The sequence below is a fragment of the Spermophilus citellus genome, assembly GCF_964194105.1.
Source record: "Spermophilus citellus genome assembly, chromosome: 10".
In the NCBI taxonomy this organism is placed as follows: Eukaryota; Metazoa; Chordata; class Mammalia; order Rodentia; family Sciuridae; genus Spermophilus; species Spermophilus citellus.
In genome coordinates, this window is record NC_138197.1 from 130,014,998 (window position 1) to 130,037,951 (window position 22,954).

The 22,954-nt window shown below is 47.3% G+C and overlaps 1 protein-coding gene and 1 long non-coding RNA gene across 5 annotated transcripts in view; one reads left to right on the forward strand and one right to left on the reverse strand.

Annotated features, from left to right (window-relative positions):
* The window catches only part of ZC3H7B (zinc finger CCCH-type containing 7B), a 51,938-nt gene that overhangs the window by 9,483 nt on the left and 19,501 nt on the right, over positions 1 to 22,954 (forward strand). For 2 of the 3 annotated variants that reach the window (XM_081310497.1, XM_081310498.1), the window contains exons 2-8: positions 10,615 to 10,673; positions 13,262 to 13,295; positions 13,422 to 13,619; positions 14,592 to 14,750; positions 18,933 to 19,013; positions 20,042 to 20,098; positions 22,682 to 22,724. In XM_081310497.1, the coding sequence (XP_081166623.1) occupies positions 10,621 to 10,673; positions 13,262 to 13,295; positions 13,422 to 13,619; positions 14,592 to 14,750; positions 18,933 to 19,013; positions 20,042 to 20,098; positions 22,682 to 22,724 (625 nt within the window). In that variant the 5' untranslated portion in view covers positions 10,615 to 10,620. The remainder of the gene's footprint in view (positions 1 to 10,614; positions 10,674 to 13,261; positions 13,296 to 13,421; positions 13,620 to 14,591; positions 14,751 to 18,932; positions 19,014 to 20,041; positions 20,099 to 22,681; positions 22,725 to 22,954) is intronic. The other variant, XM_081310499.1, reaches the window with a different exon arrangement.
* Positions 16,578 to 18,926, reverse strand: LOC308658064. 2 transcript variants are annotated; one of them, XR_014024131.1, is made up of 4 exons: positions 18,760 to 18,926; positions 18,306 to 18,656; positions 17,231 to 17,290; positions 16,578 to 16,792 (listed from the first exon to the last, which is right to left on the reverse strand). It is a non-coding gene; the product is annotated as an uncharacterized lncRNA (long non-coding RNA). The 2 variants fall into 2 exon arrangements; XR_014024132.1 differs by having other exon boundaries at positions 18,306 to 18,926.

A 22,954-nucleotide genomic window follows, 5' to 3' on the forward strand; every position in this document is an offset into this window, starting at 1 on the left:
AAGAGAAATAAGGACCTGTGAGCCATGATTGTGGAGTATAGGAGGGTCTCCAGAGTGGGGAAGAATTTAGGAAGTGAATGTGGAAGAAATTGGAGATTGACTGAGAATAGATAATGGACAGAGTGGGGGAATAATGGAGGAGGCAGAGGATGAGGGAAGATGCCTAGTTTAGTTTGGAATGTGTTTTGTGGGAGGAAGCCCAACCCAGCTAGGATGGGTACCAGGGAGGACTTTGTGGATGCAGAAGTGGGTCTTAAAGGATGAGTAGGAGTTGACTAGGTGTGTGTGGAGGAGGGCATTCCAGAGGCTGAGGGCCCAGGGTTAAGAAAAGCATGGAGATTATAGGTTGCCTGGGCATTGAACAGCCAGTCATGCTACCCAGGTGAGAGAGTTGGTCTGAAATACTGGGGAGGGGGTGACGCTGGTGGAAGAAATGGATTTGTGAGTCATCAGCATGACTCAGGATATCATGAAATGCAGGAACTCATCTGGGGATAACACAGAGAACAGGATGGTTGTCCCTTAAATGGAAGCTTGGAGCTTCAGTCTTGAAACCTGGGCAGAGTGAGAAGAGCCCCATAGCAGAGACAGTGCAGGAACAGTCTGAGATGCCAGGAGGAGCCTGGAAGTGACAGGTGCAGCCCAGAGTCCAGAAAGAGAAGAGTATAAAACTGCCCTTACGCTGGGCCGACCAACAAGGAGGTCGAGGTGCCTGGGTTGCAGGAGGGAGCTTGGGAAGCACCATGCAGTGGAGCAGGAGTGAGGATGTGGAGACAGTGTAGTCAGCTCTTTCATGAAGTGCAAATCAAGAAGGTGAGGAACATGTGCGCATTATCCGGGAAGGGACCAGGGATAGGGGGAGGGAATTTGGGGGCATAGAATACCTGAGTGCAATGGCATATGGAGGGATCTTGGAGCTGGGCCTGATTGCTTAATGGGAGAGAGTAAAGGTGAAGGCAATGTGCGTGGGCTCTGGGGCCAGGATGCCAGGATTTGAATCTCAGCTCCACCATGTATCATCTCAGTGACCTTGGGCAGGACACCTAATTTCTCTGTGCATGATTCTTCCTCTGCAAAATGGGGATGATAATAATGTCTCAGAGGGCTGATGTAGAGCCTTGAGGAAGTTATTATGTGCAAATTGATGGTGCAGCCCTTGATACATGGTAACCACCCAGCAGTTGCTAATATTACTCATTTTTGTTGGTGTCAGGTTTTCTCATTTACTTTTGGTACTGGGGATTGAACCCAGGGGTGCTTTACCACTGAGCTACATCCTCAGACCCCACCTTTTTTTTTTTTTTTTTTTTTAATTTTGAGACAGGGTGTCCAAGTTGCTTAAGGCCTTGCTAAGTTGCTGAGGTTGTACTCAAACTTGCAATTTTCCTGTCTCAGCTTCCCATGTCTCTGGAATTACAGGTGTGCGCCTCTGCACCTGGCCCTCATCTGTTTATGCAATATTCATTCTTATAAAGTGGATGGTTGGATGAGTTGGTATTCATTCATTCATTTTACCACCCTTGACTGGGCATTTGCTCTGTGCCAAGCACAGAGCCTTGAGATTTTGAAAAGGCTGGCACAGACCTTCCTAGCCTAATGAAGATCTGAGTCTCTAAAATTTTGTCATTTTCAAATCTCTCCCCAGTGCAGAAACAAATATATTCCCTTTCCGATTCCCAGGTCAGTGGTTTTGTTTTCCCTCTTTCTCAGGAAGAACAACCCATTGACTTTTTGGCAGACCCTGTACTGGGTTTAAAATCAAGCACTGTGGCTACGGGTTCCAACTTGGTCCCTGCGCTCCTATGTTGGCCTCTAGTCAGTTGTCTTCTTTTATGTTTCAAACAAGAATAATACTTACTCTGTGGGAAAACTTCAACCATGAGGAAGAAAGCAGAAACAAAGTATCCCGTGCCACAGCTCCTTGTGCAGATCCCAGAGAGAACCAGATAAATTGCTTTCAAACCTTTTGGTTTGTTTTATTTTTTGATACCAGGGACTGAACCCAGGAGTGCTTACCCACTGAGCCACATCTCCAACTCTTTTTATATTTTTTATTTTTGAGACAAGTTCTTGCTGAATTACTTAAGGCCTTGGTAAGTTGATGAGGCTAACTTAGAACTCCTGATCCTCCTGCCTCAGCCTCCCAAACTGCTGGGATTACAGATGTGTACCACGGTACCTGGCTCAAACTCAATCTGTAAACACACACCATAATGTGAATATACAATATAAAATGTTCTGAAATCTGCTTGTGTTTTGCTGTCAACCATGAATATAGGCATCACCATAACCATACATATAGTTTCAATAGCTACATTGTATTCCATGGTTGTGGTATGAGTATATTGCATTTTAATTAAGTTAATTCTTTACTGGTGGACATTAAGATTGCCTGTAGTGTTTCATTTGCTCTTCAAAGTAGTACATTCAGGGACTGGGGTTGTGGTTCAGTGACAACGCACTTGCCTAGCATGTATGAGGCACTGGGTTCGATTCTCAGTACCATATACAAATAAATAAAATAAAGGTCCATCAACAATATATATATTTTTTAGGTGTAGATGGACACAACACAATGCCACTTGCTGAGGATCAAACCCGGGTCCCGCCCATGCTAGGCGAGTGCTCTACCGCTGAGCCACAATCCCAGCCCAACAACTAAAAAATATTTTTTTTAAAGTAGTACATTCAGAGTTGTTGTGTACATTCATGTGGTTGTGACTCAGTGGTTGAATGTTTGACTAGCATGTGAGGCACTGGGTTTGATTCTCAACACTGCATATAAATAAAATAAAAAATAATTTAAAAATAAAATAAACATCCATCAACAACAACAAAAAAAAAATACTTAAAAAAAAAGAGGAATACATTCAGCTGGGTGCGGTGGCACATGTCTGTAATCCTAGTTCCTTGGGAGGCAGAGACAGGACAATCTTAAGTTCAAAGCCAGCCTCAGCAAAAAGCGAGGTGCTAAGCAACTCAGTGAGACCCTGTCTCTAAATAGAATACAAAATAGGGCTGGGGATGTGGCTCAGTAGTCAAGTGTTAGGAGTTCAATCCCTGGTAACCCCCCTCCCCCCCCAAAAAAAAAGGATATTTGATAATTTGTAAGGATTTTGGGTGCAAGTAACAGAATTCCTACCTCAAAATAGGAATTCACATAAGAAAAATGATGGGGGATAGTCTCACGGGCAATTAATTTTTGGAGTCAGATTCATCATTAAATACCTTTCGTCTTTCTGCTTTACCATCCCCAGAGTGTTTATCTTGTCAAATTTCTTTTCCCTGTCTTTGTCCTCTTTTTAAGTTTAATTTAATTTTATTTTTTGCACTGTCCTGGGGAGTTCCACCCAGGACCCTGAGCATGCTAGGATAGCACTCTACCACTGAGCTACCTCCCAGACACTTGTGGCCCATTTTAAGCATGAAGAAAACCTTTTGGCTGACTTCTCCTTTCTCATCGGTCAGGATGATTTAATATGCCCTTGCCTAAGCCAATCTCTGATAAGAGAGAAGGACTGTTGTGATTGGCTGAGCTTAGTTAAACTTTTCCTGGGTGCCTAGGAGAGGAACAAGAGTGAAGTTTTACCAGGAAGAAATAAGGGAAACTGGCTGTCTGCTGGGGAGGCAGCCAGCTTATTTTGGTAGAGGTCACCAAATTGCTTCACAAAAGTGGTTCCAGTTCATTTGGGGAGGACATAGACATTTAGACTATAGCATTAAAATTCATGCATGGAAAATACATTCATCTCATCCCAACAGCACCATCCCCTCAGTTTTTTTGTGGTACAGGGGATTGAACCTAGGGCATTCTACCACTGAGCTACATCCCCAGTCCTTTCTTTTCTTTTCTTTTCTTTTTTAAATTTGAGACTGTCTTGCTAAGTTGCTGAGTAGTTGGCTTTCTAGGCGTGCACTACTGCCCTGACTCTTGTCTTCATGAGCTCTCTCCAGAATCCCCCTTCACATCTGTATTTCCACTGAACAGTCCCCTACATGGCCATCTTAGGCGTTTTTAAGCGTGCACCTCAAAATGTCTCCACCTTCTGTCCTTCACCCAGCTCCCAACTACTTCTGCTTTTCTTTAGTAGCAGTCCCCCCTTTTCAGTACTATTATCTATTAGTCTGTGAGATTACTGTAACAAAATGTCCAATCAGGACCTCACCCTCATAATCTCATTTAACCTTAAATACATCCCGATAGGTCCTGTGTCCGGTGTGGATAGGGGTTAGGGCTTCAACCTAGGTACATGGGGGAAGACACAAACATCCCGTCCATAATAACCATCTTTGATAAATTTCCTCCCAGAGGAAGAAAACTGAGGAGTGAAGGGTGTCGGGGGTTGGGTGCTTCCAGGGCTGGGGGGCAGTCTTGGCTGTTGTAGGTCAGGCTGTCTGGTGTCCATCTCCTCAGTCTCTCTGAACCCAGGCTCCAGACTCACTGTGTGGCCCAGGGCAACTTTCCTAGTCTCTTGGACTATATTCCTGCTCAGGGTTGTTGTTGGGGGACCTAAATAAATCTCAGTTGGTTAGTGTTCTTTTTTCTGCACTTTTCATTCAAAATCTACCTTAAAAGAGGAAGCCTATAGTCCTTGTCCCACCTACAGATCCTGCATATAGTCTTCTCTGCTAATCTCTTGACTTTCCCATTTCCCGTGTTCTCCACTGACTACTCCTATCTCCACAGTCTCCTTGCTCTTTAAATACATCAATCAGGTGCCCACCTCAGGACCCTTGCACCATTGTTCCCGGTCTAGAACACTTTCCCCCTGGATGTTCAAAGGCCAAAGTGGCCATCCCTGATCACCCAGCAATTGTAGCATCCTGTCAATCTCATATTTTTTCTTTGTTGTGTGTCCTTGCTGAACTATATTGTATATTTGTCCCGTGTGTCTTTCACCAGAACATATGTTCTTAAAGAGGCATTGTCAACTTGGGTGAATTGCTAAATCCCCAGCCCTCTGAGGACATTTAAGGTAATCCTTAGTGCTTATTCCATGCCAGGAGTACATGGCTCGATGGATTGATGGACACCTTCACTGAAGCTCTTTGTCCTGTTGTAGATGTCCCACTGTTTGGCTTCTAGGGAAGGGATTTAGTGCCCAGATGAGAGCCGGAAGTGCCTGCTTGTGTTTAACAAGTGGATGGGATGATGTGGGTTCCCTCACTTGCCCTGGCTCACGCAGGTTACTGTCCTCATGGCCCCTCGTGTTTTTTCTTCCAGGCAGTGTGCTTTATTCCTGTCTGTCCTCTGTCCCAGAGTCTGGTCCTTTACAGGTGCTTGGCACTCACAGTTGTATTTGGGAGTCAGAAATATCATATTTTTATGTAGGAAACTCCCTCCAAATCACACCATGGAGACATCTGCCTTCTGGGGTCAGGGGACAGGCAGTCAAAGAAACACAGGCTTGGTGTCAGGAGAATTTGTGAGATGTTCTGCTTCCCCCTGTGCCTTTGAGGAAGGACAGCATTAGAGTCTTCTGAGCTGAAACCACTTGTTCCACAGTGGCCCCATGGCTGGCTACATATCTTGTGATCTCTTTGAGATTTACTTTCCTCATCTATCAAATGTGGACCCAGCCCCCAGGGTCTTCAGTCAGACCTGGATGAAACATGGGACAGGACAGCAATTTCATAAACTCACATGTAGCTCACTAGGTGGTCTCCATTCTCTGATACCAACAAACCAAATCCTATTAACCCTTCAAAGCACAATTCAGATTTTCCCCATTTGGAGAACTTCTAATTAGTGACTTATCCTAGTCTATGGTTGTGGAAGTCTGGTTTTGGGTAGAGCTGTTCAGGTACGTATTCATGGCCAGGCAAGCCATGGTGCACACCTGTATTTCCAGCAATCTGAGAGGCTGAGTGTTAGAAAACCCTTTCTTTATAGCTTCCAAGTTTTACTTACTTTTGATAGGTCTGACACAAATGTATATCTCCAGTTACATTAAAAGAATTATTACCTTTTCTTTCAAATGCTGTGTAGGACTGTGGTTTTGGTTATATTCTCCTTCCAGGTATTTAAGATCAAGTTGGTCAAAACTAACCTTTTTGGGGGGCTGGGATTGTGGTTCAATGGTAGAGTGCTCACCTAGTACATGCAAGGCCCTGGGTTCGATCCTCAGCACCATATAAATAAATAAAATAAAGATATTGTGTCCAACTACAACTAAAAAAATTAATAAATATTTAAAAAAAACTAACTTTTTTCTTATCTATTGTTAAGAGTGAACTGAGATTCCTTAGAGATCACTCTTGGGAACCTGTGCGAAGCCTCTTGACTTCTTTTCTAGTCTTCCTCTATCAGTTGTGCCCTCTAGCAGGAGGGGTCAGGGTCTTTCTGACTATGTGTGGCTTCCCTTGGAAGCATCAGGAACATTTCCTTCTCCAATGACCCTCCTCTTTGCAGAATGTGCACTGGTTGGCTTCCTGTTTTCTAGGGTCCTCTTGATCTCCCTGATTGGCAGATGGGATGACTCATGGGAGTTGCAAGGCCCAGAGAGGGGTCCTGTCATTCACTGGATCTTGGCTGACCCAGAGGGCAAAGGCCAAATATTGGCTGTTTTTTTCCTTGGCTCTTTTACTTTTCTTACTTTAGTCTCCAATTTTTGGTTTGAAACATCCAGCAGGCTAATTTTACCAGTCTTAAAGTGGGAGTCCCATGGGTGATGGCTTATTTTAAAATTTACTCAGGTTGTACCATTAGAAGGAATACTTTTTTAAAAAAAATTTTTTAACATTTACTTTTTAGTTGTCAGCGGATACAACATCTTTGTTTGTATGTGGTGCTGAGGATCGAACCTGGGTCGCATGCATGCTAAGCGAGCGTGCTACCGCTTGAGCCACATCCCCAGCCCCAATTTTATCTTCTTTTAAAATCTGATAATGTTACATGTCTTTTATAATTTACCCAAACCTTTACTTAGTTTTGTATTACATCCCTGGATTATTTTGAGATTTTAGTAATCTTTACAATAAAAATCTATCTTTTTAACACAACTTTAAATAAACTTAAATTTAGCTTACTTTGGAGGCATACTAACATGGAGTAGGGTGAGAGGCAGATTTATCTCAGGTAAGGTGGGGCCTTGACAAATAACACAATACAAAATTACATCTGAAACATGAATCAAACAAAAATTGAGAGTTCTTAACTTTCTTTATGTGTGAAAAAAAGTGGCAAAATGTTTCCATCTTTCATATTGTTAACCTTTAAATAAAAAAGGCTGTCCTTGTTACTTGCCAAAAATATATTTAAATTTTCAGACTGGTATAAAGAGTAACACAAAATTTATATATCACTTATTGATGATAAGCTATTTTTACTCAATTACAATTACAATTACAAAATATTAAATATCAAATAAATCCTCAGCTAAACTTGTTATTTCTACTTAAGTCTGAGAGAGACTATAGCTACAGATAATTTTAGTTTGGAGAACACCAGCCTGGTAAAATGTTCTCCTAAGCTTTATATTTTACTTGAAGGGCATGACTACATTGATGTCCTTATTAATTGGTTAAATCCATAAGGTAGGGTTATAACCTAAAATAAAAGTTGTTTGTTTAACTGAAGTTGTACAAACCCTAGTTCCTTTGAGCCTTAGCTTCCCTAAGTAATAAAACCTAACAGACACAAGAAAATTATCTTTTTCTTGGCGGTGCTGGGGATTGAAGCCAGGGCCTTGTGCATGCAAGGCAAGCACTCTTTACCAACTGAGCTATATCCCAGGCCAGGAAAATTATCTTGGTAGGTAAGAGCAGATGAATGCTCAGACTTTGCTTTCTCTTAGTACACAGAAATTCGAATAACTAACTGAAAGTGCTACTTATAGCCAATTTAGTCACATATGCAAACTTTTTGAGATGTACCTTTCCTAAACTCCTGCAGCTGAGACATTCAACAACTGGTTTACATCCTTAGTTTTGTGCTCTTTCACCTTGGACTTAGGAACAAGAATATTTTACCACGCAAAAATGCTTTCTCATCCAGGAACATTTCTTTTACCTTGTAATTTTAAAAAATATATTTTTACATCTGTAACTCTTTTAATGTTGAAATTCATGAAGTCCTCGGCTGCCAGCAGTTTTCTTCTCTGTCCCCTCCAAGAAGACAGGCTAGCAAAAAGATCGGAGCAGTGGGGAGGTGGAGGTGGAGGTGGACCTAAATGAAAGTTACAGAAAAATTTAGATTCAAAGATTAATAGGGCACAGTCAATTAGAAAATCATGGGCGAAGCCAATAGCTTTGGTACCTTCCCAATGCCTGTACAACATAGATTCCAATCATTAGCCCAACACTTAAAGTGTCTGTTCCATGTGGACTCTGATCAATGTCTTTACCTAGAAGCTCGAGGTCCCCAGACTAGTACACCTAAGTGGAAAAGACTTTCAACACATCATGAGAGTCTGTCTCTTCAGTAAATGAGTAATGTTTACAGTGGCGCACACCTGTAATCCCAGCAGCTTGGGAGGCTGAGGCAGGAGGATTGTGAGTTCTAAGTCAGCCTCAGGAATTTAGAGAGGCCCTGTCTCTAAATAAAATATAAAAGTGGCTGCGGCGGGATGGGGGTTTGGCTCAGTGGTAAAGTGCTTGCCTAGTATGCATGAGGCACTGGGTTCAATCCTCAGCACCACATAAAAACAAATAAAGTCCATTGTCAACTAAAAAAAAAGTATTAAAAGAGGGGTGCTGGGGATGTGGCTCAGTGGTTAATTGGCCCCGGGGTTCAATCCCTGGTACCAAAAAAAAAAAAAAAAAAGGAAAAGGAAATGACTTACTTTACTCTTTACAGTACTTTAATGAAAACAGAGCTGAAACTTTTTGTGTGCATATAAAATTACATCTGTTAGAATTTTAATTCTTAGTAACCTTAGAAGGTTAAAACCTAGAAACGAGCAATCTTTTAAAAAAATTTTGTATAGCTGTAGATGGACACAATACCTTTATTTATTTATTTGTGGTGCTGAGGATCAAACCCAGTGTTTCCCACGTGCTGGGCAAGCGCTCTACCACTGAGCTACAACCCCAGCCTGGTTTAGTCATTTTAAAGGCATCTTCATTCACTCTTAGTCAATCAGATTGACCCTTTTTGTTAAAGTTTTATGTAAGTCAGGCCTGCAGAGGCCTCTGCCCTTCTGCAGCTCCCCAACCAGTGCCAGGAGATTCTGTGGGGACTTCCAGATCAAGGACTGACTGCGATCATCCATGGCCCCCAGATTCCTGTATCAGAGGAGTGACTGCATAATGAGGTCACTTAAGGGATCATGAGGTTCTATAGGGAGGAGAGGCTTCGCAGGGGGAGGGAACTTCACGTGTAGGATGGGAAGGAGCATGGAGGAACTGAGAGCAGAGGCTAGGAGGCAGGAAGAGTGCCAGGTCCTGTGGTGGCTGAGGCCTGGAGCACAGGCCAGAGGGATGAGGGACTTATTTGGTAGACAGGGAAGCTGAGGACAGAGAGAATGACCAAGCAGCCAGGGCCATTGCTACTGCCTCCTCCTATCAGGACAGGACACGGCCTGTGTGTCTAACCCAAGGAGCACATGCAGAGTGTTTTGCAAGAGAGAGGACTAGTGTTGTGACATATTTCCCCACTATTGTTGCACCTGTCACCTTGTGAACTCTCATGCCAGTCAGTTCCCCCTCTGGACACTGAGGCCCAAAGTCACACAGTGTGAATGCTGGGATCACACCCAGGCCTGTCTGAGTCCAGAGCCTTCACCCACAGCGCCTCAAGGACAGTCAGACGCATATTGGGCACGTGTCAGATGTCATAAATGGCAAGCACTGACTTCTGTGCCAGATGAAAAGCTCCCTGGGGGCAGTGACTGTGTCACAACCACCACTGGCATACCCAAACCTACTCAGCCTGGGCCTCGCATGCACTGCACCTCGTGGTGAGGACCAGGCAGCCACAGGTGTGCTGGGGAGAGAGGAAGAAAGCTTCCCCACAGGTCCGGAGGCCTTCCCTGGCTGACCCACACAGCCTGCTGGGCACGGGAGAGATGAGCACCCTGGCTGTCCGAATCAGGGGTCATCAGTGGTGTGTGGAGGGGTTGCTGGGGATCGTGAGAGGAAGCATCTCCTGGGTTCAAATGGGGCCTGAACCACCTTCAGCTCTTGGGTAAGGGGGGAGAAATGACACCTGGCTCATGGCACTGTAGAGATTCTTGTTCCAAGTGCAGGACCCAGTGTGGGTGGTCACTGATATAATCATTGCTCCTCACTTTGCATTTTCTGTGTTGCTTCTCACTGGCAGCAGCACAGACTGCTTAGTTGGATGGTAAAATAAGGTTGTTCCTGTGACCTTGAGGGTATGCTGGGAAGCACTGTTGCCCAAGCCGTGTGTGGTGGTCTCCACACAGCCTCCGTCGCAGAGGTCACCATGCATGCTCGGAGCCCAGGACCCACAGGGATGCAGGGTGACAGCTGGTCTGCTTCAGATGATCCGTGTAGACCCTGAGATTGGCCTCATCCTTGAGACCCCCTTCCCAGCTGCAAAGTGGGATCAGCGGAGTGAGAGAGTGCCCACTTATGGCCGGCACGAAGGGGTGGGGGGCGACAGTGACCAGGCCCCTGCCTCAGACTGATGTGCTGTGCTCCCTTCCCCAGAGACTGATGGAGAGGCAGAAACGGAAGGCGGACATCGAGAAGGGGCTGCAGTTCATTCAGTAAGTGTGCGGCAGGTGGTGGGCAGGGCAGGTCATCAGGAAGCCACACCCTCTCCTGCTCTCCTGTTTCCTGCTGGCTCCTGTGTATATTGGGGTGTGGAGAGGTGGGTGAGCTGAGAAGGGGCTGGCCAGGCAGAGGCCACAGCTCCACAGGTACGAGGTCCCTGTGCCTTGCTACCTGCCGGTCTTGTCCAGTATATTACTCTACCTTCACCCTCCATATCACACACAAACACACACATACACACACATACACACACACACACACACACACCGTGAATTCTCTTGCACATCTGCATGCATCTTCTAACAAATCAATAGTCCCTATTTTTTGAGCTCTTACTGTCTCTCTGTGCTGGGCCCTGTATATCTCTCCATCATCTTTAATTTTCACAACGGCCCAGTAAAGTAGGTCACTTTATTTCCATTTTGCAGATGAGAAAGTTGAGGCTTAGCTGTGTGTGGTAGTACATACCCAGTGGCTTGGGAGGCTGAGGCAGTAGGATTGCAAGTTCAAGGCCATTCCAGCAACGGCAAGGCACTAAACAACTTAGTGAGAAGCTGTCTCTAAATAAAATACAAAATAGGGGCTGGGGATGTGGCTCAGTGGTCAAGTGCCCTTGAGTTTAATCCCCAGCACCCCTCTGCCAAAAAGAAAGAGAAAGAAAGAAAAAAAAAGAAAGAAAGAAAGCTGAGGCTTAGAGAGGCTAAAAAACTTATTTAAGGTCACACAGTTATTGAGTGACAGCGTTCAAAGCCAGGCCTGGCTGACTTCAAAACCCATGTTTTTTCCATTAAATGTTCCCCAGCACCCAAGTGCCATGGTTGTTTTTTCATTTTTTTCTTTGTATGCAAAGTATTTTTACTAACCTTTTTCTTTTGTCTCCATTAAATAGATCCTCAGGGGCATATTTATTATGACAATAATGAAGCGTAGGCTTGGAGGCCCCTCACTTGCATGGGCCTTTCCTGAGGCCTTGGAGATACTCACACCCTAGCAATTCTATGTTCAAAATTTCCTGTTCTTTTTCTTAAGTAGAGTTCTTGTGAAACTTGAATTTGCCTCTGTAAACCCTTATAGACTCCCGGGTTTTGTTCTCTCACCTGAATTTACAAAGTACTCCCTGCCTTTTCTTACCCACGGTGGCACCACAAACTAGGCCCCTTTTCTTTTTCTTTTTTTTTTTTTAAAGAGAGAGTGAGAGAGAGGAGAGAGAGAGAGAGAGAGAGAGAATTTTTAATATTTATTTTTTAGTTCTCGGCGGACACAACATCTTTGTTGGTATGTGGTGCTGAGGATCGAACCCGGGCTGCACGCATGCCAGGCGAGCGTGCTACCACTTGAGCCACATCCCCAGCCCCATAGGCCCCTTTTCAAATAGTCACTCCATGTTGCTCTCATACAGTGAGGTTTATGTCAACACCATGCATCACTTCTCCTAGCTCCTTCCCCAGGGGACCCTTTGTGTCTCTCCGCCTCGGGCCGTTGGTAATGCATCCTGCAGCTGAGGGGCTCAGGCTGTCCTCACGCTTGAGCATCAGAGCAGCTGCCTCTGCTTTACTCATCACCCAGGCAGGTCTTGCATTTGGGGAAGCAACTGTTTGATTTTCAAGAAGTAATCAGATTTATTCAGAGTCTGGTCTGGCGAACAAGGTGAGCTTTGCAATTACTGTTTTTCATCTTGTAAGCCAGGCAACGTGGCACACACCTATGATCCCACAACTTGGGAGGCTGAGGCAAGAAGATAGCAAGTTCAAGGGCAGCCTCAAGAATGTAGTGAGATCCTATTTCAAAATTTAAAAAATAGAGAGGGCAGAGGATGTAGCTCAGTGATCATGCCCCTGGGTTCAACCTCAGAATCCTGTGCCTTTAACCTCAGTCACTGATTTCTGTAGAGTTTATCCGTGTCCCAGTTCTCTGCTTCCTGTATGGTTTCCTGTCCCCCCTCTTGGCCTCTTGAGGCATGGCTTTACAGGCCACACAGTAGGACCTGCTCCTGTTACAGTCTGTCCCACTGGCTTTGCCCCATTCCCCTGATAGTTTTCACACATACGTATTCCATGTGTTTAGCAAGGGGGCCTAAGGTAGATTCCCCACCTTCTGTGTGAGCCCCCCTGTGCTATCCCCTCCTCCAGGCCTTGAGCTGCAGCCCTGGGCCCTGCCTTGGCCAGACTGCTGTTTCTCTTCTTGCTCTTTCCAGGGTGGGGGCCTCCTATGCCCAGCCTTGGCTCTGCCACCCATGTAACATGGAGAGACTTGGAACCTGTGCTCTCTTATTAGGAGAGGGCTGGTTTCAGGCAGAGGATAGCCGCTGAGCCAGACCTGCTGCTGGCACTGGTCTGCTCTTTCTCAGCATCTATACCTGGGAGAGCCTGGCTGTTGGGCCCTAGGGAAAATGCAAGTCCTTCCATCAGAGTCCACCAACCTGCATGCTGTCCTCTCACCCCAGCCACAAAGTACTGAGGTTCAAGTTGGAGGGGCCCTCTCCTGGTATGACCTGATGCTTGTAGTTCTATAGCTCTGAGGCCTCCATGAGTCTGAGACCCCTGGGCTCACACAGACCTGTGTCCCTCTCTTTATCTGCTAGGTCAACACTACCCCTAAAGCAAGAAGAGTATGAGGTGAGTGTCAGCTGCTGGGTTGGATGAAGGTGAAGGGCGAGCCCATCCAGGGAAGAGGGTTGGGGGCTGGGGCCAGGGCCGCATGGAGAAGAGCCCCTGAGCTCCCTGTGCACCCTGCCCTGACAGGCCTTCCTGCTCAAGCTGGTGCAGAATCTGTTTGCTGAGGGCAATGACCTGTTTCGAGAAAAGGACTATAAGCAGGCCCTGGTGCAGTACATGGAGGGGCTGAACGTGGCTGACTACGCTGCCTCTGACCAGGTGGCCCTGCCCCAGGAGCTGCTGTGCAAGCTGCATGTGAACAGGGCTGCCTGCTACTTCACCATGGTGAGTCGACTTCCCTGCCCTCTCTCCTGCTGCTCACCATGTCCCCCGGATGCCCCCTCCAGGTAGTCCTGCACCCAGTGGCCTCCTTTGTCTCCCCCTGTCTGACTCTTACTCTCTATTCCTGAGGCTCTCAGTCCCAGCTGCACAACAGACTCACCTGGAGAACTTTAAAAAACAGATAAGCCAGGTGGCCTATAGTTCCATCTACTCCGGAGGCTGAGACAGGAGGATTGCTTGAGCCCAGGGATTCAGGATCAGCCTGTGCAAGCTCAGGCAAGACCCTATCTCCAAAAAAAAAAAAAGGAATATGGATGCAAAATAAAAAGTTCTTAAAACATGGTACTGATGCCCTAGCCCCGCCCCAAATGAATTGAGTTAGAATCTCGAGGTGACATTGGACATTGGTGGGAGTCTAACCTGCCCCACTTCTCCCTCCCAGCCTCCTTGCTCTCCCCAAGCTCCTCCTTAGAGCTCCAGCCTCCTCCTCTTCCCTATCCCACTCCTACTCTGGCTCAGCTGCTGTTCAGGTCCTGTGGGAAGCTCTGCTGCAGAGAGACCTCTGCAATCCAGCCTAAGGATTTGGCCCTCCGCACACACGCTTCTTTGTGCAGAGTTGCCCTAGAATTTCACTTCTCAGAGGGGCCACTCTTCTGCACTTGATGATTTAAACTGAAGACAGATGTGCAAATATGTGGGGGAGGACCAGGCTCAGCACTGCACAACCTGCAGCCATCCCTGCAGTGTCCTGCCAGTGCCCACTGCAGCCTGCCAGCTGCACACACAAATGCCCCTACTCATTGTCTGAATGTGGCCTTTTCCCTGGGACCTCTCAAGCCCTGCTCCTGAGCCCAGTCCTGCCCCTGCTCCTGCTCTGCAGTGAAGGGACGCTGTTGTTCAGCCCTAGATGGGGTTAGGAGCCTGGGACAGAGTGTGCAGGTGCTGACTAGTGGGTCCCCCACTCCTCTCCCACAGGGCCTGTATGAGAAAGCACTGGAGGACAGCGAGAAGGCGCTGCTCCTGGATAGCGAGAGCATCCGGGCGCTGTTCCGCAAGGCCCGTGCCCTCAATGAGCTGGGACGCCACAAGGAGGCCTACGAGTGCAGCAGCCGGTGCTCCCTGGCCCTGCCACACGTGAGTCCCGACTCCAAAGCCTCTGCTCTGGCCCTCAGGTAGGCCAAGCTTCCACATCTTACTGAGCCTCGGTTTCCTCTGTGACATGGAGTTGCAGACACTGATAGGAATGCTGGCCATCATCTCTGAGCTCTGATTATGTGCCAGGCACTACGAAAACTGCATTATGGGTATTAACTCACCAAATCCTCGAAACAACCCTGTGAGGAAGATGCTCTTGTGGTCCTCCCACTTATTATTATTATTATTTTTTTTTTTACTGGGAATTGAACCGAAGGCACTTTAGCACTGAACTACATTCCCAGCCCTTTTTACTGTTTATTTTGAGACAGGGTTTTGCTAAGTAGCTTATTATACCCATTTTAAAGGTGAAGGGACAGAGAGAGAGACACAGAAAGAAAGGATCATTCCTGAAATCACAACAACCGATGGGTGGCTGAGCTGAGATTTGGACCCTAGCAGTCTGTGGGTTGTGGGGGTTTTTTTGTTTGTTTGTTTGTTTGTTTTTGTTTTTGTTTTTTTAATTTAAAAATTTTTTAGTTATAGAGGGACACAATATCTTTATTTTGTGTATTTATTTTTATGTGGTGCTGAGGTTCGAACCCAGTGCCTCACATGTGCGAGGCAAGCACTCTGTCACTGAGCCACAACCCCAGTCCCAGCAGTCTGGTTTTTGAGTCTGTGCTTTTGACCTCTAGCTGTGATGACTAGAGGGGTGCCTTATGTGCTGGGTCCTGGTTGTCAGCACTCAGGAAAGCAGCAATGGGAAATGGCCAGCAACGAGCCTGTGAGATGGCCCCACCCACAGTCAGCTGGACACATGTCCCCTCCCCACTCATCCATTAACAGTATTCAGGCATAGATCTATGAGCTTCAAGGACTCACAGTCCACTGGTGACAAATTAAAATAGCACTGGGGTCTAGGCCTGGTTCTGCCTTGTCTCCCAGTGTGCCCTTGGACAGAGCATTTTTTTTTCTTGTTTTTGGTACTGGGGATTGAACCCAGGGGCACTTAACAACTGAGCTATAATCCCATCCCATTTTGTATTTTATTTAGAGTCAGGTCTCACTAAATTACTTAGGACCCCACTAAGTTGCTGAGGCTGGCTTTGAACTCATGATCCTCCTATCTCAGCTTTCCGAGCTGCTGGGACTACAGGTGTGCACCATCACGCCCAGCTGGACATTGCTTGCCACACCTCTGTATCAATATAATGCCCTTCGTACTTTATCCCTGACATAGTGACTGTTGAAAAGCTTAGAAAATGGAAGATGCTGCCCAGGAAGGGGGAGAGGGCAGGAAAGCTCCCTGAAAGAGGTGGGGTGTGAGCAGGGCCTGAAGAAGGCAGGCAGTGTGCATAGTGGGAGAGGATGGCAGTGCTGGACGGGTGGCTGGGGTTGGGTTTATTCTTGGGTCTTCCACTCTTAGCTGTGTCTTCTTGGCCATGACTTAGCCTCCAGAAGCCTTGGTTTATACCCCTGTAAAATGGGACTAACAACATATAATGCATCATAGGGATGTGCTGAGGCTAGAATTAGCAGATCATACACCAGGACATCTACTGTTGTGGACCAGGAGATGTTGTTATACATAATGCTTCCCTGATTCTACTTAGTTCACTATTAAGAATGTTTCTTAGGCTGGGGATGTAGCTCAGTGGAAGAATGTTTGCCTAGTTTGTGTCAGGCCCTGGTCTCAATCCCAGTAGTGCAAAAGAAAAAAAGAATGTTTCTTTGTGACAATAATCCCCTGATCCCCATAGTATTTTTTTTTTTAGAGAGAGAGAGAGAGAGAGAGAGAGAGAGAGAGAGAGAGAGAGAGAGAGAGAGAATTTTAATATTTATTTTTTAGTTCTTGGCGGACACAACATTTTGTTTTTGTATGTGGTGCTGAGGATCGAACCTGGGCCGCATGCATGCCAGGCAAGCGCGCTACCGCATCCCCAGCACCCCCCCCACACCAGCATTTTGTAGTGTCTATAGCAGACCCACAGCTAGGTCTTGTGGGGAGCTCACTTCTGACGGGGCAGGGCAGGTCCAACCTACAGATAAAGAAGTCCCAGTGAGGGTTAGGAAATTGCCTACAGAAGTACCCCAACCTGGAATTCTTTATTTTGCATTAGGGAATTCCCCCCTTTTATGGTATTTACTGGGCAGATACTGAGCCCCTGTATCATGATGGGCATTGGGACTAGAGGTGGCTCAGATCCAGGACTTGACCACCAGGAGCTTGTCAGCAAGATAAGGAAAGGGGCAAGCGCACACAGTGACACAGCACCCCTGGCCCTGCTGTGGCCTAGAGCACAGTGCATAGTAACCCATTTCTTTATTGATTGATTGATCTCCACTATTGTTCTGGATACTCCATGAGGCCTGTCTGCCCTGTGTACTGTGGTGCTGCTTATGGCTGGCACACAGTGCACATTTGGTGATATAGCCTGCAGGGGAGGGAGGAGCAGGTATGTTTGTCCATCACTCACCGTGACCAGGTGCTGTTCAGAACTTCACATTCCCTTGCTCCTTGGGGCCTCACAGGAACCCTATGTGTGAAACACATGTCGTTTAGCAAGGGTTATAAGAACCTGTCTAGGACAGAAGCAAGTTGTAGAATAATTGGTTTATGATTCCATTTACATTAAAAAAAGAAATAAAATAAAGGAAGGAAGGAAGGAAGAAAAGGAAGAGAAAAGCCCCAGAAAAGAAAACTAAGCATTCTTCATAGGTCTGGATGCATGCACTCCTAGGAAAGATCTGCAGGGAAATGCAACAGACCCACAACACAGTTCCTTCTGGGGAGGAACCACAGTGAGGCTGGGTGAGCAAAAGTACTTGCACTCATTCTAACAGTCTACCTTCTGCAGTTCGCTCTTACTTGCTGAATTTTAGAAATAAAAAGGTAAGGACTGGGACCAGGCGTGGTGGTGTATATCTGTAATCCCAGCTACTTGGGAGGCTAATGCAGGAGGATTGCATGTTTGAGGCCAGCCTGAACAACTCGGCAAAACTCTGTCTCAAAGTAAAAAGACTGGGGATGCAGTTTAGTGGCAAAGGTTTCCTGGTCTCAACCTCCAATATCACCAAAAAAAGAAGAAGAAGAAGAAAGACACATAACTCAGTGGCACTTGCCTAGCATCATGTATGAGACCCCTGGTTCCATTCTCAGCACCTCCCCCCTGCAAAAAAAAAAGAAGAAGGAGAGAAAAAGGAGAGGACAAAAATAATATTAAAATTAAATTCAAATAGCATGGTTTGAGCTAGGCATGGTGGCACATACCTGTAATCCCAGTGACTCAGGAGGCTGAGGTAGGAGGATCACAAGTTCAAGGCCAGCCTCAGCAACTTAGCAAGGCCTAAACAACTTAACAAGACCCTGTCTCAAAATAAAAAATAAAAAGGAGTGGGGATGAGGGTCAGTGGTAAATCACCCCTGGTTTTAATCCCTAGTATTCACCCCTCCCCCCAAAATAAATAAATAAATAAATAGATAGATAAATAAATAAATAAGTAAATAAATAAATAAATAAAATGGTTTGAGTGAAGCACAGTGGTGCACACCTGCAATCCTAGCAACTCAGGAGGCCGAGGCAGGAGAACCACACATTCCAGGCTAGGCTCAGCAACTTAGCAAGATCTTGTCTCTTTTTTCTTTTTTTTTTCCTGTAGTGCTGGGGATGGTGCTCTACCACTGATCCACATCCCCAGTCCAAGATCTTATCTCAAAATAGAAAGGATTGCAGATATAGCTTCGTGGTAAAGTGCCCCTAGGTTAAGTCCTCAGTGCACAAAGAAAAAGAAGGAAAAAAGACCCAACAGTCAGGTGTGGTGGTACAGCCTACTCAGGAGGCTGAGGCAGGACGATCTCGGGAACCCAGGAGTTGGAGACCAGCCAGGCAACACAGCCAGACCCTGTCTCAAAGATAAAGGGATAATTAAAATAGAATACAATAAAATAAAAGCCAAATCACTCCTTTGCTCTCCCCCAAATAAAAGGGAATATAAAAATAAAAACCTGTGTTCAAGGTGGCTTAGAAAGCCAGCACCACCTCCCAGGGCCTCACTTTCTTGGCTGAGACATGCACTAACCAGGATCCCCCTTTCAGGGCTCCACGAGATGTCCAGCAGCACAGCTCTGTGGGCCCAGGCAGCCTGACTCACTGGTGTCCTGTATCTTGTCTCCTCCAGGATGAAAGTGTCACTCAGCTGGGTCAGGAGCTGGCTCAGAAACTTGGGCTGCGAGTACGGAAGGCGTATAAGAGGCCCCAGGTAGGTGGGCTCTGGACCCTGGGGCAGGAGGTAGGGAGAGGGATACAGGAAGGATCAGGTACCACTGGAAAGGTGGGTGAGGTGGCCAGGGCTGGGTGAGGACAGAGCAAGAGACAGCAGGTGATCTTTCTTCCTGTTGGCTGAAAGCCCTGCGATGAGTACCAGGACCTTGTGGAAGAGGGAAGAACAGCCACGGCCCCTAGCTCACCTTAGACACCAGCTGTTAAAATGTGCTCCCTGCCTGCCCTGGCTGACTTTAACCACCCTGGAGATGGCCTCAGTTGACACCGGTGTCCTTCTGCCTGTTTTCTCAAATAACCCCGTGTGGTGCCTATCTGAGGTTCCAGGACCTGTCTGGCTTCTTCATATCCACATTGATTCATTTGGCATCTGTGTGTGCCAGGGTACTGCTGCACACAGGAGAGCAGATGGCTCTAGAGTCTCTGCCATGACCTTGAGCAAGTCAGTTCATCTTTCTCCACTTTGTTTCCACATCTGGAAGACGGGGGTAATTGTGCCCACCTCAGGGGGAATGTTTGAGATGGCCCCTAGTTCAGGGCCTGAAACACAGCAGGAGCTTGCATGTGTGTGTGGGGGGTCTTTGCCCAGGTTGAAGTTGGAAGAAGAAAACACCAAAACCCAGGTAGACAGGGCAGGCCTGGGGACAGGGAACCTCAGATAGCACTGCAGACCCAGCAGCCTGTGTCAGGGCTTCTCTGTTGCCCCGGCTGGCAGGATACTGAGCATCTTTCTAGAATATTTTCTTTCTTTTTTTTTTTTTTTTTGGTACCAGAGATTGAACTCAAGGGCACTTGCACACTGAATCACATCCCCAACCCTATTTTGTATTTTATTTAGAGATAGGGGCTCAGTGAGTTGCTTAGCGCCTCACCGTTGCTGAGGCTGACTTTGAACCCACAATCCTCCTGCCTCAGTCTCCCAAGCCGCTGGGATTATAGGCATGTGCCACCACGCCTGGCTCTTTCCAGAATCTTGATCTCTTCTCACCTCTCTCTAATCCCTGACAGGAATTGGAAACCTTTTCTCTGCTCAGTAATGGCACTGCAGCTGGCGTGGCAGATCAGGTAGGATGGGGCCAGGATGCCAAGTCTCTTCCCCACCCCTGTACCAAACTGTCTTGGTTCATTCTTTGTGAGAGCTTTGGATTCCCTCTCTGGGGTATAGATGGCTTCAGGCAGTGTGATGCCCTGTTGGTCTGCAGCCACTGGACCACAAATGGCACCATGCCTGATGGTAGACCCTTTAGCTCCTGTAAATGTTTCATCCATTCCTGCGACCTTTCTGAGGCCCCTCCCACATTCACAGGGATCAGGGCTGGTCAGTTATGAGGTCCATGATATGCCCAAGCAGAGTGGACTGCACCACAGAGAGGACCAGGTTCACTGTGCCTCCATGTGTCACACACACACACACACACACACACACGCACGCACACATACAGAGTGATCTGAGAACACACGAGGTTAGGTAGAGTCCCCGCGAAGATCCTGGTGCCCTGTAGGTTGTATAGACCCATGTGAGTGTGGTCTGCTAAGATCCCTGCTGGCTTCTCTCACATGGGAGTAGCATTCATTCCAAATCTGTCATTCCAACAGCACCTAGAAGTGGGGTAGCTGGGCTGTGCCCACAGACAATTATTGAGATGAAGGAGATAAGCAAAGGCCCTATAAGGTCCAGCTCTTTGCTAGAGCTGCCCCTTAGAGTGTGGGGAACAAGGGGCAAGGATGACATGAGTTCTAGGAACAGAGGAACAAGGCAGCCTTGTTTCAGGAGGTGTGTGTTACAATCTGATAAACATTGAGAAAGCATTTCCTGTGTGCCAGTCACCGTCTGTATGTATCAAGCTAGTTCATCTCTAGAGCCAGGGGAGCAAGTTTCAGACAGGTGGAGAAGAGGGAACAGCACTCACACCCAGGGGAACAGCCTGGAGTTAGAAGAGAGGGGGGTGTGTCCCAGACCCAGAGTCCAGTTCCTTCCCAGGGAGTTCAGAAGAACCTGGCATCTGCAGCTGGATGCAGTGGGATTTAGAACCTGAGTGCTCCTCTTATTTGAGGTGGTCACTCCACATCTCAGGGCCTTGGCTCCTTATCTTCACCTGCCAGTCGTAGGATTACAGTGAGTCATACCTGAAAGCTCCCAACCCTGTGCCTCCTGGAAAGATAGACTCCATAAATCTTTGCTGCTAAGGGAAAATTACTAGTAGGGATAACGTGCAAAGGGGCAGGAATAGGAGCCCAGAGAACCAGGCCAGGGTGAGATGGTGGGTGGGAGGGCTGGGGGGCAGCTTTGCCCTTTGGAACCTAGGGAGCCACATATAGTGCCAAACAGAGAGAATCATAGCTGCAATAAAGGTGATCATCTGGTTTTGCTCCCCCCCCTTGAGTATTTTATATATTTATCATGTGAACAGTAGCTTTCTGATCCAGTGTGACGGCCTTGGTTTATGCAGCTTATCTGTGGTGAGCAAACACACCCTGGGGGACCCAAGTGCACATTTTGCTCTGTGCTCTGTGGACAGGGTGGTTGGGGGTGGTGCTGGGAGACAGCACAGGCCTAGGGCAGGCCCTAGTCAAACAGCCCCCTCTGATCTGAGAACGGCAGGCTTGGCCAACCTCTCCTCTGTGCTGTGGGACAACAGCTTGCAGAGTACCTGGGCCAAATGCTGAATGACGGTGAGGAGGGGTGCTGCCCGGGACCTGCGTGAGGTGAGGCAGGGTGCTGGATAATCTTATTATTGCTACTACTGACCCTGGGAGGGGTGGCTAATGGTGAGGGTCTGGGTCTTCCTCTATCCTCCCCAGGAACATGTAGGATGCAGGAGCCATCCAGGGCCTTACCAGGTAGCAAGACTTAGCAGAACCATGAAGGGCCCAGAGAAAAAGAGGAGGATATCAGATTAGAGGAATGACTTGTGCCACCTGTGGCCTAGCAGAGGGAGGCCATCAGAGATGAAGTATGGAGGCTGGTGAACGAAACACCCAAGCCAACCTCCTGATGGCGCATCCTAAAAATGTGTGTTATGATCTATAAACACTGAGAAAGCCCTTCCTGTGTGCTAAGCACTGTTCTGAGCTCTTATAAATGTCAGTTTATCCCCATAACAGTCTCAGGAGGCTGGTGGCTATATATTCTCATTTTATAAATAAGAAAATAGGCCCAGAGAGAGTAAGGAACTTGGCTGAGCCAGAGAGTAGACTTGGGCCCAACTTTCCATCCAACAGAAAGGCCATAGTGGCAGTGAGATCCCACTTCTGGTGATTGCCCCTTTCTGCTTACTAGGAGGCTAGGGCTGCCCCTAGACATGTTTGTCTTTGAGCTGTGAGATGTGGAGGGCTTAGTAAAATCCTCAGTGCCCTCCCCAGGGTGTGGATCCAACCTTTGACAGGTGGGAAAACCGAGGCTCAGAGGTCCTATCCTATCCCCAGGGTCACTGCTGCCATGAGGTGCACCTGGGAGGCTTTTCTGACCCCACCCCACCCCTCCTAGCCAGAGTCTGTCTGACCCCTGGCTAGACCCCAAAGTCCAGCATGTGACAGGTGTTTGGTGTTTGACACCCACCCTAGGCCCTCCATGACTGGCCACGTTGGGGTGCCAGGCTATGCCTTCCAAGCCTGTGTCCCCTGCCTGACTGATGTACTTCTCCACAGGGAACTTCCAATGGATTGGGCTCCATAGATGACATCGAAACAGGTAGTAATCCCTGATCAACAGGACAGGGTGGCCAAGGAGCTTAGCTCCTGTCCACAAGGTTCCCGGGGAGTCAGAAGTCAGTCCCCTTCCCATCCTGTAGACAGGGCTCCTGAGGGGCTCCTGAGGAGAGGAGAGAAGTAGAGGGTTGAAGGTCGGTTCCACTGTGGGCAGAAGAGCTCCTCTCTAGCTGTCCTCTGCCCTCACTCTAGGCCTGTCCCGACAGACACCCA